We start from the raw sequence: 11,326 nt of genomic DNA on the forward strand, positions 1-11,326 counted from the left end.
TCTGAATGTTAGAGAAAAGATGTAAGAGAGGTAAATATTGAAGCTACATCGGACATTGGACAACAATGGAACATGCTAACAGAAATTCCATGTAAGAAATCGATCCCCAATGGAAAAAGCTTCGTGCTATAGAAATCCTAAACTTTAAAAGCAATCAACAAGACTTTGTTTTAGCTAATTTATTTTCGGAATGACAGTTGATCTTGATCAATCATCATTCAATCGTGCCTGGGATTTGTACTATTACCACTTCTGCTGAGCTAAAGGGTTCCCTTAAAGTGAATTTTAGTCATTCCTGACCCCCAAGCATTTGGGAATGAAGAGCAAACTGAATAATTTCTCACATTTCCTTGTACATTTATGTTGAATGAAAATTGTACAATTTACATCGGGATCCAGATAGTCGAGGCTTCGGTATTATCATCCTGTCGCTAAATAACCAACCACACCTGCAGTCCAGTTGCCCATAATTCCATTCTGTTAAGTAGAAATAATAAACTCCCTCAAAAACTAACAAACTACTTAATACGACATCAAGCATTAACTTTTCGTTTATGTGACTCAAATACATGATTGCATTGTAATTTGTAAGCTTGTTCAATAAACAACCATCAATCTAGATGCAAAAACACCAGGCCAGATATAATCAATTATCCACCTTACACGTTACAAAGGAGCACACCAGTTCTACACGGAACATAGCAGACATATTTGATAACCAAGATATAAACAACCCTTTGATCCCACAAGAATAAACATTCTTAAAGTGTATAAAGTCGTTAAATTAGGCCATCTAAGGGAGACTTATTTGACTATGAACCCAGACAAGATAGATCCTGATAACCTAATATAAAAGCTAATAAATTGGTTTGTAACCAAATTAAAGTGCAAAAGTTAGCCAAAGTGTCATGTTCCAGTCATTTTAATCAACTTAGGAAACCCAAGTAACAAAAAAGTCTCATTAAATACCATCAGGCTACAGCTCTTTAAGCCTAAGCAATATTCTAAGGATTTAGCTGTCAGGATGAAGCAATAAGGTTCACACTCTTGACATCCATGCCAATCTCATGTAGTAATCATGTTGAATTGGAATCTTGAAAGCTGCTGAGGAATGGTTGATATAAAAGGTCCATATCTCTGTTCAACATTTTAGTGCTGTTTGTTAGAGGAAAGAACCAGAAGAGCAATAAAGATAAAAAATAAAAATTCTTATTCTTATTAAGCGCCAGTAGAAACAGTATGGAATATATAAGCAGCAAAACAACTGTTTACCATTTCACTAAAATGCAGGAAATTAGTTGTAGAAAAACAGAGGAAAGGAAAAAGGAAATAAAGTTGGCTGTTAAGAGCAGACATGATCTTAGAGAAGAAACATATGATTTGCCAAGGTAATTTGCCCCAGATCCACAATTCATTCTCGATTTCCCCTTTACCAAGCTTTTTAAATCTTGAATTCCCCAACATATATTTATTAACTCAAATATAAAAATTTTAAAATAAAAGGAATAGAAAATTGCAATACTCAAATTAAAAATCAAGTTGAAGAATGGATTAAGAGTAGGTATACACACTACCTGAACATTATCATAAAGCTCAAACAACGGCACAGCAAGAAGTTTCAAATTTTTTGGTACTGCAAAGTACTCTTTCTCAGACAAGTGAACAAGGAAAAGCTTCTTGCACTCCTGCAATATCAATAATAGAGAAGGTTGATAAAAATAAGCATAGCTCATAAATAGCCACATAAAGTAACATAAAGATCAAGAATAACTGCACACTAACTTGGGTTTTGTGATGTGGGGAGGACAATATGGATACATTATTGTCTCAAAGTTGGGCCTCCACCAGATGGCCACACACTCAGTAATCTGCAACAACATAATAAGGGACAGAATTAAGCATTAAAAGAAATTGTTTACAAACTATATCACAGTCAAAGTTCAAAAGAATATGTGAGGATAACATGTCCTCCTCATCATGGTAAGATAATTACAACACATCTGTACCTGCCAGTAAGAGCAGGTGAATTAGCTCCAAGTTTGCTGGTCAGCTTCCTTTTCAAACCTTCAATCTCTGAAGCCAAAAGAGAAGAGAATAGGTGTTACAACCAACATAGAATCTCCAAAATAGCAAAGCAGAAAAGATGCATGGAGAAAGATAAACATTATGATATTTAAGGAAAAAAAGTTAGAAGTACAATGATACCGTTCTCTCCAGGCTTCAGGCGTCCACCAGGAAGTTTGCAGAATGTGTTCCCAATTTGCAGAAGAAGAATGTGAGGATGATTATGTTCTTGGACCTGCATGAGAAAATAGCAGAAGAAGTGGAAGAACAGGCACTAAAATAGTCACCTTATAACCCAAATTTTTGTAAACCACACAATGATAATGGTATTTGGTAAGCTGTAGATGGAGGAGGAAAGTAGCAAAAGTACAACAAAAACTCATAATGCCAAAAAGAATGCTAATTCCTTTAGATATTATCATAGTCAATCATAATGAAACAAACATATAAAATTCTGTATCTCTGAAAAGGAGTCCTTCATGTATCAGGATGTCATTCCTCTTTTTTTGATCCACAATTTCCTCTTTACATATGTATGACATAGTTACAAATTTCTGTCAGGTTGACTATTGTGGTCATATGTAAACACGTTACAAGCTAGAGACCTCTGAGATGCAAAAACAACCTCCCTTTCCATGATAAAAAGCAACAGCACAGATATATTGACTGCTGATGCTTAAGTACGAACCAAGCTGTGATTTTGGAGCAGCATTCGTCTAAATGAAAAGCTGGTAAACAATAATGAGCCTTTCCTTGTTTGTTAAACAACTAGCAGACAATCATACAGACTAATAAAGTAATGGCCTTAAATTGAAAAGTAAGAATTAGAAGCTTTATCACATATTTGAATGACCTTTTTCTTTCTAAATGGAGTCAATTTATTATTCAACCAAATATGGAACACGGAAACCTTTAGCAGTTTTCAGAATATGGTAGTTTCAAATTCCTACAGGCCAAAATGTTTAAGTTACTATCTCATAAAAACTTCAAATTTACAGGGTATTCTAATTTTTCCTCCTCAGAAAAATGCACTAAGTCTGCAATAAAATGCATTTATCATAATAGCGAAAGATTTGTTATGAAAAATTAAATACAACTAGAGCATTAAGTCTTTCTGAAGTTTCAACACAATGAATCTTTTATAAAAAAAAAAACATTGTTACTAGTAAAATCTACAGAAAGCAGGCTACAGAGGATTATCAATATAAATAATTCAAAATAAAAACATTAAAACATGACAGCATGACTACTCTGTGTAGAAAACTAGGGACGAAAAATACAACCACAAAGTTTCAGAAAAGTAAATGAAGCATAAACATTTCACGATAAATTCTGCTTGGTCTATTATGATGTAATGGCCAAACAGAAACACGTTAACGTACCAGTAAAATAGCTTCAACTTTGCCTTCTTGGGTTTTGCTTTGGGGTTTTGGAAAAGAAAAGAAAAAACAATCACAGAAATTTAAGAAAGCTCAAAGTTTCCCCAAAAATAGAAAAAATGTGGACACTTTTCCTTAATGTAAAACATGAGAAACAAAATCCAAAGCTCAGTTCAAATCTTATATTGTTTTTATCAGTAACTTCGTTTTAAACTACAAATTCCCCTCACTTCCCAATATGGTCTAAGAATAGCGAAGAATCGAATCTTAGATCATTGACTGAATTAATTCGAACAGTCCAACATACGCAATTCAAAATTAGCTCCTTTTCTTTTTTTTTTTTTTTTTCATGTTTGTGAAACTCAATAGCACAAAGGAATCTTAACCGCATAAAAAAAAAAAAAACCAACTTGAGCTCGGCATTCTCGGGAACGAAAAGGAGAATTGGGGTTTATCTAGGTTTTAAAAATCCTCAAAAAAATGTAATTAAATAAGAAAAATAAAATGGAGAATGTGATAAAATTACTTGACTTTCATGCGAGCAAGGCGATCCGCGACGGACGTGTCCTTCTCCATCTTAGCCTCTTTGGTGCCAAAGGTGTAGCTAGACAATGGATTCGTGTTCACCACCGGTGACGTTACCATCTCTCTCCTCTCCCAAAATTACACTCCGAAATCGTAAAAGCTTTAACCGTATAAATCTACCGAACCGTTGAAACATTTCTTTTTCTGGCGGCAAAATCGTTTCTTTATAACCTCTAAAGTTCAAAGATGGAAGAGAGAGGAGACAATGAGGGAGGCAAAAGTAAATAGGTAAAAGTTTAAACGAAGCTGGGGGAGTGCAAATTTTGGTACATGGTGCACGAGGTAATTTTAGACACTATCGATGACGTCACATAAAAATAAAATAAAAAAAAAAAGAAAGCGACGTATTTGAAGTACGGAAAATTAAAAAAAATGTGTTTTATATTTAGAATATTGAAATAAATTAAAATATAATAAATTTTATATTTATATATTTATATAAAATTAATAATATATGACTATATAAAATTTTAATATTATTTAAAAAATATATAAAAATATTATCTATATCACTATATCTGTATATATAATCTCGGAAGCTGACAACTGTAAAAAAAAAAAATGGTATTTCTAAATTGTGCAAGGAATTTTTTACTTTTGACCACATGTTCTTCAGCCTTATCATGCTTTTTTATAAAGCTTGAACTCATCAGAGTATATAAATATAAAGTAGAAAGACTACGCCGAGAGGGAAGCCATGGTTTTTGAACCTTCTTAAGTAGGCTTTGCCTAGCTTATTCCAAACCTCTCGCGTAGGAATCCAAAGGCCAAAGGCTCTCGGCAATTTCATCATCCTCTGTTCTTCTAGAGCGAATTTGGTTAACGAAATTTAAAATTAAAAAAAAATTATCTTTAAAAAAAATATGATATTTTAAAATTTTTTTATTTTTAAAAATTTTGTATTCAAATTTATTTATTTATTTGAAAAAATTATTATATATTAATTCTTGAATAATTATCATAATTTTTTTAACATATAAGATAATAATTTTTTATTAATTTTTATTAAGAATAAATATTTAAACGACAAATAATACTTTTAATAGTAATATTTTTTTAAAAAAAATTATTTAAAGTTTTTTTATTTAAAAATGCTTTAAATAAATTTTTTTAAATGTATTAAAAAATTTTTTAAAGTGGTTTTGGTCTAAAAATATCTTAAATAATACATTTTAATTTTTATGATAATATTATTTTAAATTTTTTTTACTAAAAATACTTTAAATAATTCATTTCATTACTTATAAGATTTAAGAGATAAAATATAAAAAAATTGAAGTAGTTCAGTTGGTTAGAATATATAATTATTAACCATAAAGTTATAAATTTAATTTTTATTTTTAGCATTTATTTTTGGAAATTATTTTTTTTTGAATGATTATTTAAGGTGTTTTTTATCAAAAAAATATATTGAATAATATTGATCAATTTTTTTTGAAATTATTTAATACATTTTTAGTTTAAAAAATACCTTAAATAATCTTATTCAATTTTTTGTAAAAAATTATTTAAAATATTTTTTGGTTAAAAATAACTTAAATAATAAAAAAATAAAATAAGATTATTTAAATCATTTTTATCTAAAAATACCTTAAATAATCTTAAAAAATTAAACATGATTATTTAAGATGTTTTTCATATCAAATATCATTAATTGTAATATAAAAAAAGTTTAATAGTAAAAATTTATAATTAATTTATAGTCACTTTCAGACATATTTTTTAAAATAATAATAATTATTTAATAATTTTATTTAGGTAAGATTTAAAAATAACATAATTTTTTCCCATAAAATCTTAGAATATTACAAAAAAAAGTAAATTTTTTACTTTAAAACTTTGAATATTATTAAAAATATGTCATTTTTTTCTCAAAATTAAATTATTTTAAATTAAATATTAAAATTAAATATCTAATAATAAAATTTTAAAAAAAAAAAAAAAAACGGATCCTTTCTAATAAAATATCCCCCGATGTATACGAAAAAAAAAAATAAAAACTCATATTTTGATATATTAAGTTTGAATCATGTGGTTGGACTTGGATAGAAGAAATGATATGCATTTTTTTTTTTTTTGAAAATAGAAATGAAATACTTCTGTTTAATTAGTTTCTACAAAAAAATTTTCATCAGAATTTTTTATTATTTATGCCAAGAAAATATCTTGGAAGAAAGAAGTTGGTGGAGGGGCTCCTTCTTGTCATGGACGTTGCCACACTTGATATTCCTGCCCTGCCATCGAATCACCTTATTACCCTGAAGTCAAGAAAACAAAATTCCATCGATCTGCTTCGGTGTGGAATTAAACAAACACACTAATTCTCCGTTGGGTTGAGCAGACAAAACTACCGAAGACTCTGAGTTAAGACAAAATTTGCCAAACAGAAGAAACAAAGAAAGAAAAGATATTTTCTAAGCGATGGCTTTACAGCTATGGGAGACTTTCATGGAGGCAATAAGGGCGTATACGGGTCTATCTCCGGCCACTTTCTTTACGGTTCTTGCTCTGTTGTGGGCCATTTACTATGTAATAACAGGATTATTTGGGTCGTCCGATGATCATCACCAACGGACTAGGGCCTTTGAGGAGCAGATGGAGCCGCTCCCACCTCCAGTTCAGCTCGGCGAGATTACCGAGGAGGAACTTAAGCAATATGATGGTTCTGATTCCAAGAAACCACTCCTCATGGCCATCAAGGCCCAGATCTATGATGTTTCTGAAAGCAGGTTTAAAGCTGCTACTTTCTTTTATTTTGAGTTGAGATTTTGTGTTTTTTTTTTTTTTTTTTTTTGTGGGGGGGGGGGGTGCTTCAAAGGATGTGTTGGAAAGTCAGCTTTGTTATGGTAGCTTTTTGGGTATGAAAATTTTGGGGCTTTTATTTATTTTTATGAAGTATTGCTTTTGGGGTTTTCTAGAAATGACTATTTTTTTTCTTCTATGTTACTTAACACTTGCTCTAAGTCATAGTTAAACTTGAAAGCTGTCTTGGTTGCAGCTTTTTGCTGCTCTGCTGGTTTCTTTTAACTTAAAGTTGATGGATATTAAGTTCTTTTCAATAATTGAGTCGCTTATGATTGATAAAATTTAAAATAGCTAGGTGGTCCATTTAATTACGGTGATGGGTTGCATTTCATTTCTTAATATTGGATAATTAGTGCCAAAATTGTGAGATGCATAAAACAAGTTAATTTCAAGTAAAGTTTCTGTTACACGATTGCTTGTGTAATTAAAAGTTCTAGGCTTTTGACCCTGAATCACATGTTTTGACCGAGTGAAAAAAAAAATGAAAATTGAACAATATGGTGCCGTTCCCTTTCATCTGGATATTTAACCTGTCTTTCTGATCACGGACATTAACATGTTATTGTACCTTGAGTGATATAAGTGTATTTTAATTCCTAGGAAGTAGTATATAATCAATTCAATTAAGCAAAAGATAAACAGCTATGTCTGTTTTGTGAACTTTGTATCTCATCAACTAATAGTTGGAACACTATATTTCAGTATGTATCGGATCACGCCTCTGTCCTGTGTTTTCCTTTTTTCCTGTTTCTCTCTCTAATGCAGCTACACACATGCACCTCATGCACACAGTCGAGAAAGAGAGTTTGAGGTAAGCCTTGAACTTGACTAAGCTTAATCTTTTGATCTGACATGACCCAACTTTATTCCTAACCAATGTGCTTGTGTTCGTTTTAACTGAAATAATTTATACTTCTAAGGCTAAAGAAGTTTTTGTAGCTTAAATTGTCTTCAACTATTCCTATTTGATGTGATTTGCATGAATTCTGTTAAGTTATTTGTGCTTCTTTGGTCATATAGTTTATTTAAATTTAATTTATAATGTCAAAAAGTTTATCAACTTGCATAGTTTTAGAGTAATTCACATTGTAAGTGACTAAATTTAGTACCACTGATAGTACTTTATTTTGTGGCTTCAGACTTTTATTGTAATGCCATGCTGGTTTGATGATATTTTTGTCACATACGAACTACACATAATGTGTTGGGAACACTTGAGTATCAATTTTTCAAGTGAACTTTAACATAATTTGTGCTGAAATTCTTTATGATTTTGGAATTTGCGAGAGGTTGGTTAATCATATGTATGCAAGAATCATGCATTAAAATGAATCAGAAAATTCTTAGCTGTTACCTGAATGTAATATTTCTTGCAGAATGTTTTATGGACCTGGTGGACCTTATGCATTATTTGCTGGAAAGGATGCTAGCAGAGCTCTTGCAAAGATGTCTTTTGAAGAAAAAGATTTAACTGGAGATATCTCAGGTCTTGGTCCATTTGAATTGGAGGCTTTGCAGGATTGGGAGTACAAGTTCATGACGAAGTATGTTAAGGTTGGAACCATCAAGAAGACAGTTCCAGTAACTGAAGGGGATGGCAGTGGTGAAGCCTCAGGAACTACAGAAAGTGATGTTAAGCCATCTGAAGATGGTCCAACACAAAGTGCAGTTGCTGGAAAGGAGGAAAAATCTTCTGCTGCTGATGCTAGAGAGGAGGATATAATTGGGCTTAGCTGATACTGTTTCAAATGGGTGATCACTCTTTATACTGGAGATACCGGAAGATATGGAGTGATGTTTGAATGAGTATTATTCTGTGAATCTTATTCCATATATAAGCTTACATTAGTGTAGATGCTCTTTTAACAAACTTGCTACAACATTTGGTTCATCAAAATTAAATCCGGATGTTAAAACTTTGGGGATTCAAACTGATACTAGTTATTTTGAGCTGGTTGATGTGTGTGGCCAGGAATGACATTGTTCAACGGCATCCTAGGTGCTGTAGTTGAATTGTAAGCTATTTATTAAAAGGGGTCCTTTCCTTTCTCTCGATGCTTGATGAATTAGTTCAACCGGGGATTACAATCTGTCCCTTGAAGTGCCTGCTGATGCATGAATGGTGAGTTTATGAGTTCCAAGCTTTTCGATGCAAGTTTTGTGGGGCAAATTGGTGCTCGTTTTGCCCAAGTATTTCATTTGGTTGATCAAGGGTTTATGCATTAGTGAAGAGTGCCGAGTGCATAAAGGTATGTGGCAAGTATATAGCTCGAATCTCAGGCAAATAAAAGGTATGTAGCTCGATTGCTCGAGTCTTGGAGTCAAATAGAATTGCAGACACAGTGAGAATCCATTGGGCATTCGATCATCCGATGATCTGCGAGTGGTCATACTACAGCTCTACGACTTTGGGTCGACTGTACTGGAAGGATTGGAAGTACTTGGTTTTCAAACGTCACTCATCTCTAACCAGGCCCAGTGGCCTGCAACTGGCCTTTGAATTTTTGTGGCTGGAGGAAATGAGAGATAAGAGAGAATGAAAAAGAAAAAAAATCTTTGGACGCCAATTAATTGCTCGAGAGCTGCTAAACCCAAAAGAATTTGTTCGGCTCAAAAAAAAAAAAAAGGCGGACTTTGATAATTCTACTTTTCCCAACTATAAGTCCGTTGAATGCTGGGATCTTATCAGCGTTTAACTAACCAGGGATTCATTTCCAGTATCTATTTGACCTTTAACGGATCTGAATATGATGTATTTTGAATTTACTTTTACATTCCTATGTTGGTAGGAACGAAGCCATATTGGAGAGGAGATTACTTGTATTTTGTTCTTAAAAACGTTTAACATGCTCTGGAGTTCGATAGATAGAGGGCTTGCGGGGCTAGAGGTTGAGTGGACTGTGTTATTCAAGTTTTGCATTAGTTTTCAAAGATTGGCTATTAAAGATGTGTGTGGTATATAAAATTATAATAAGATAAATTAAAATGATATTATGAATAAAATTAGATTAAATAATATTATTTTATTTTATATTTGATGTGTATAAAGATTAAGATAAAATAATTTATTTATTGATTAAAATTATCTTTTATTCAAAATTTATATAATTTAAATTATTGATGTAATTTTTAAAAATATAATAGGATATATAAATTAAATTTCATGAATTTAAAATAACCCTCTCCATCTTGAGAGAATTAAATTATTTTATATAAAAAAGATGATTAATTTTCTTTGTAATTTTATCACTTTTTAAATAAATTAAATATAAATTAAATTATTATTATTATATCTTATCTATCATCTTATATATTAAACATAATTTAATATTTATGGTCAGAATAAATTTTAGTTGTCAATCGATATCACTTTCAACTTGGAAAAATAGGATGATTCTGAAGTTACAAATCATGGATTTTTTCTATCTAATGAACATGTTTTTTAATTGAAAATGTGAATATATGATAAGTCTGAATCAAGGTATCAAAATTAAGATAGATCTAAATCAAGGTAAAAAAATATATGTGTGGACGAATAAGCTAGTGCAATGAAAGTGCTGCATAATTCGGTGACAAGAAAATATCATGAATTTCACTTAAAAATAAAGATAATTTTAGACATAAATTATGAGTTTTTTTCTGCTTAATAAACGCATTTTTTAAATTAAAAACGGGAACCAACTAGAATGTATGCCACGGCAGACGTGGGACATAAACAGGAACGCCTATGGATGTTTAGAAGTCAGAAAATTTATAGGCGACTCATGAACTAGGATAACTTCGCAAAGCTTTTAACTGATGCGTGAAAAGTGGCTCACACCGCTCGACGGAGCCCCGGAAGGACCTAGGCCAGCTCTCACTATTGTAGGTACCTCTGTGGCAACCGTTTTCACGTACACTGCCTGTCTCTCAGGCCTTTGTACAATTGATTGTAACAGGTAATTAAAAACCCTTCATTATATTTGAGAAAAGATAAAATTAGCTCCTGAAACCTAAGTAAGACTGTTCGGTGACGATAGTGATTCGTAGCCTCCACGAGATATGAATGTGATGCTTTATATTATAGGATCATGATCATCAGTGGTGGTGCATCTAAATCCGCTGCTTAAAAGCTCCTGTTACTCTGGTCCCTCTAGCCAGGGAACAGCGTAGTTGCAATGGAGGGTAAGGTGAAAGGACAGCTGATTAAGCTATAAATTTTCACTTTCTAACGTTGGCAGTGTTAAAGCAAACACTAAAAAATTAGAATTACTATTTTTGATAAATTTAAAATTTTAAAAAAAATTTTCAAAATGTATAACAATGTCACTTTTTTTAAGATTTTATTTATTTTTATAATATTATTTAATTAGTAAGTATGTAAAAGAATTGAGTAATAAATCTTAATGATACAAATAAAGTTTAGTGACTGATTGCTTTTTGTACTGATAAAATTAGTCTATCAAGTATTTACCGACGTATTATACGATCACTAAACTTCTATAAAGATCTTT

General features: G+C 31.4%; 2 protein-coding genes across 3 annotated transcripts; one reads left to right on the forward strand and one right to left on the reverse strand.

Moving 5' to 3' along the window:
- Positions 1–617: 617 nt before the first annotated feature.
- Positions 618–3,866, reverse strand: LOC149514004 (pre-mRNA cleavage factor Im 25 kDa subunit 2-like). Its single transcript, XM_089745737.1, has 7 exons — positions 3,854–3,866; positions 3,447–3,535; positions 2,206–2,299; positions 2,007–2,073; positions 1,783–1,868; positions 1,575–1,685; positions 618–1,137 (listed from the first exon to the last, which is right to left on the reverse strand). Exons 1-5 carry the CDS (start codon positions 3,864–3,866, stop codon positions 1,820–1,822), a joined length of 312 nt encoding a protein of 103 aa, XP_089601863.1. The 3' UTR covers positions 618–1,137; positions 1,575–1,685; positions 1,783–1,819.
- Positions 3,867–6,166: 2,300 nt separating this feature from the next.
- LOC111281210 (membrane steroid-binding protein 2-like) lies at positions 6,167–8,883 on the forward strand. 2 transcript variants are annotated; one of them, XM_022868881.2, is made up of 3 exons: positions 6,624–6,757; positions 7,536–7,644; positions 8,210–8,883. In XM_022868881.2, the coding sequence occupies exons 1-3, from the start codon at positions 6,685–6,687 to the stop codon at positions 8,568–8,570; spliced, it is 543 nt and encodes a 180-aa protein (XP_022724616.1). In that variant the 5' UTR covers positions 6,624–6,684; the 3' UTR covers positions 8,571–8,883. The 2 variants fall into 2 exon arrangements, with proteins under 2 accessions (XP_022724608.1, XP_022724616.1); XM_022868873.2 differs by lacking the exon at positions 7,536–7,644 and having other exon boundaries at positions 6,167–6,757.
- The last annotated feature ends 2,443 nt before the right edge of the window (positions 8,884–11,326 follow it).

Source organism: Durio zibethinus, chromosome 17 (genome assembly GCF_047325235.1).
Source record: "Durio zibethinus cultivar Kanyao isolate XHJ-2024 chromosome 17, ASM4732523v1, whole genome shotgun sequence".
NCBI classification, from domain to species: Eukaryota; Viridiplantae; Streptophyta; class Magnoliopsida; order Malvales; family Malvaceae; genus Durio; species Durio zibethinus.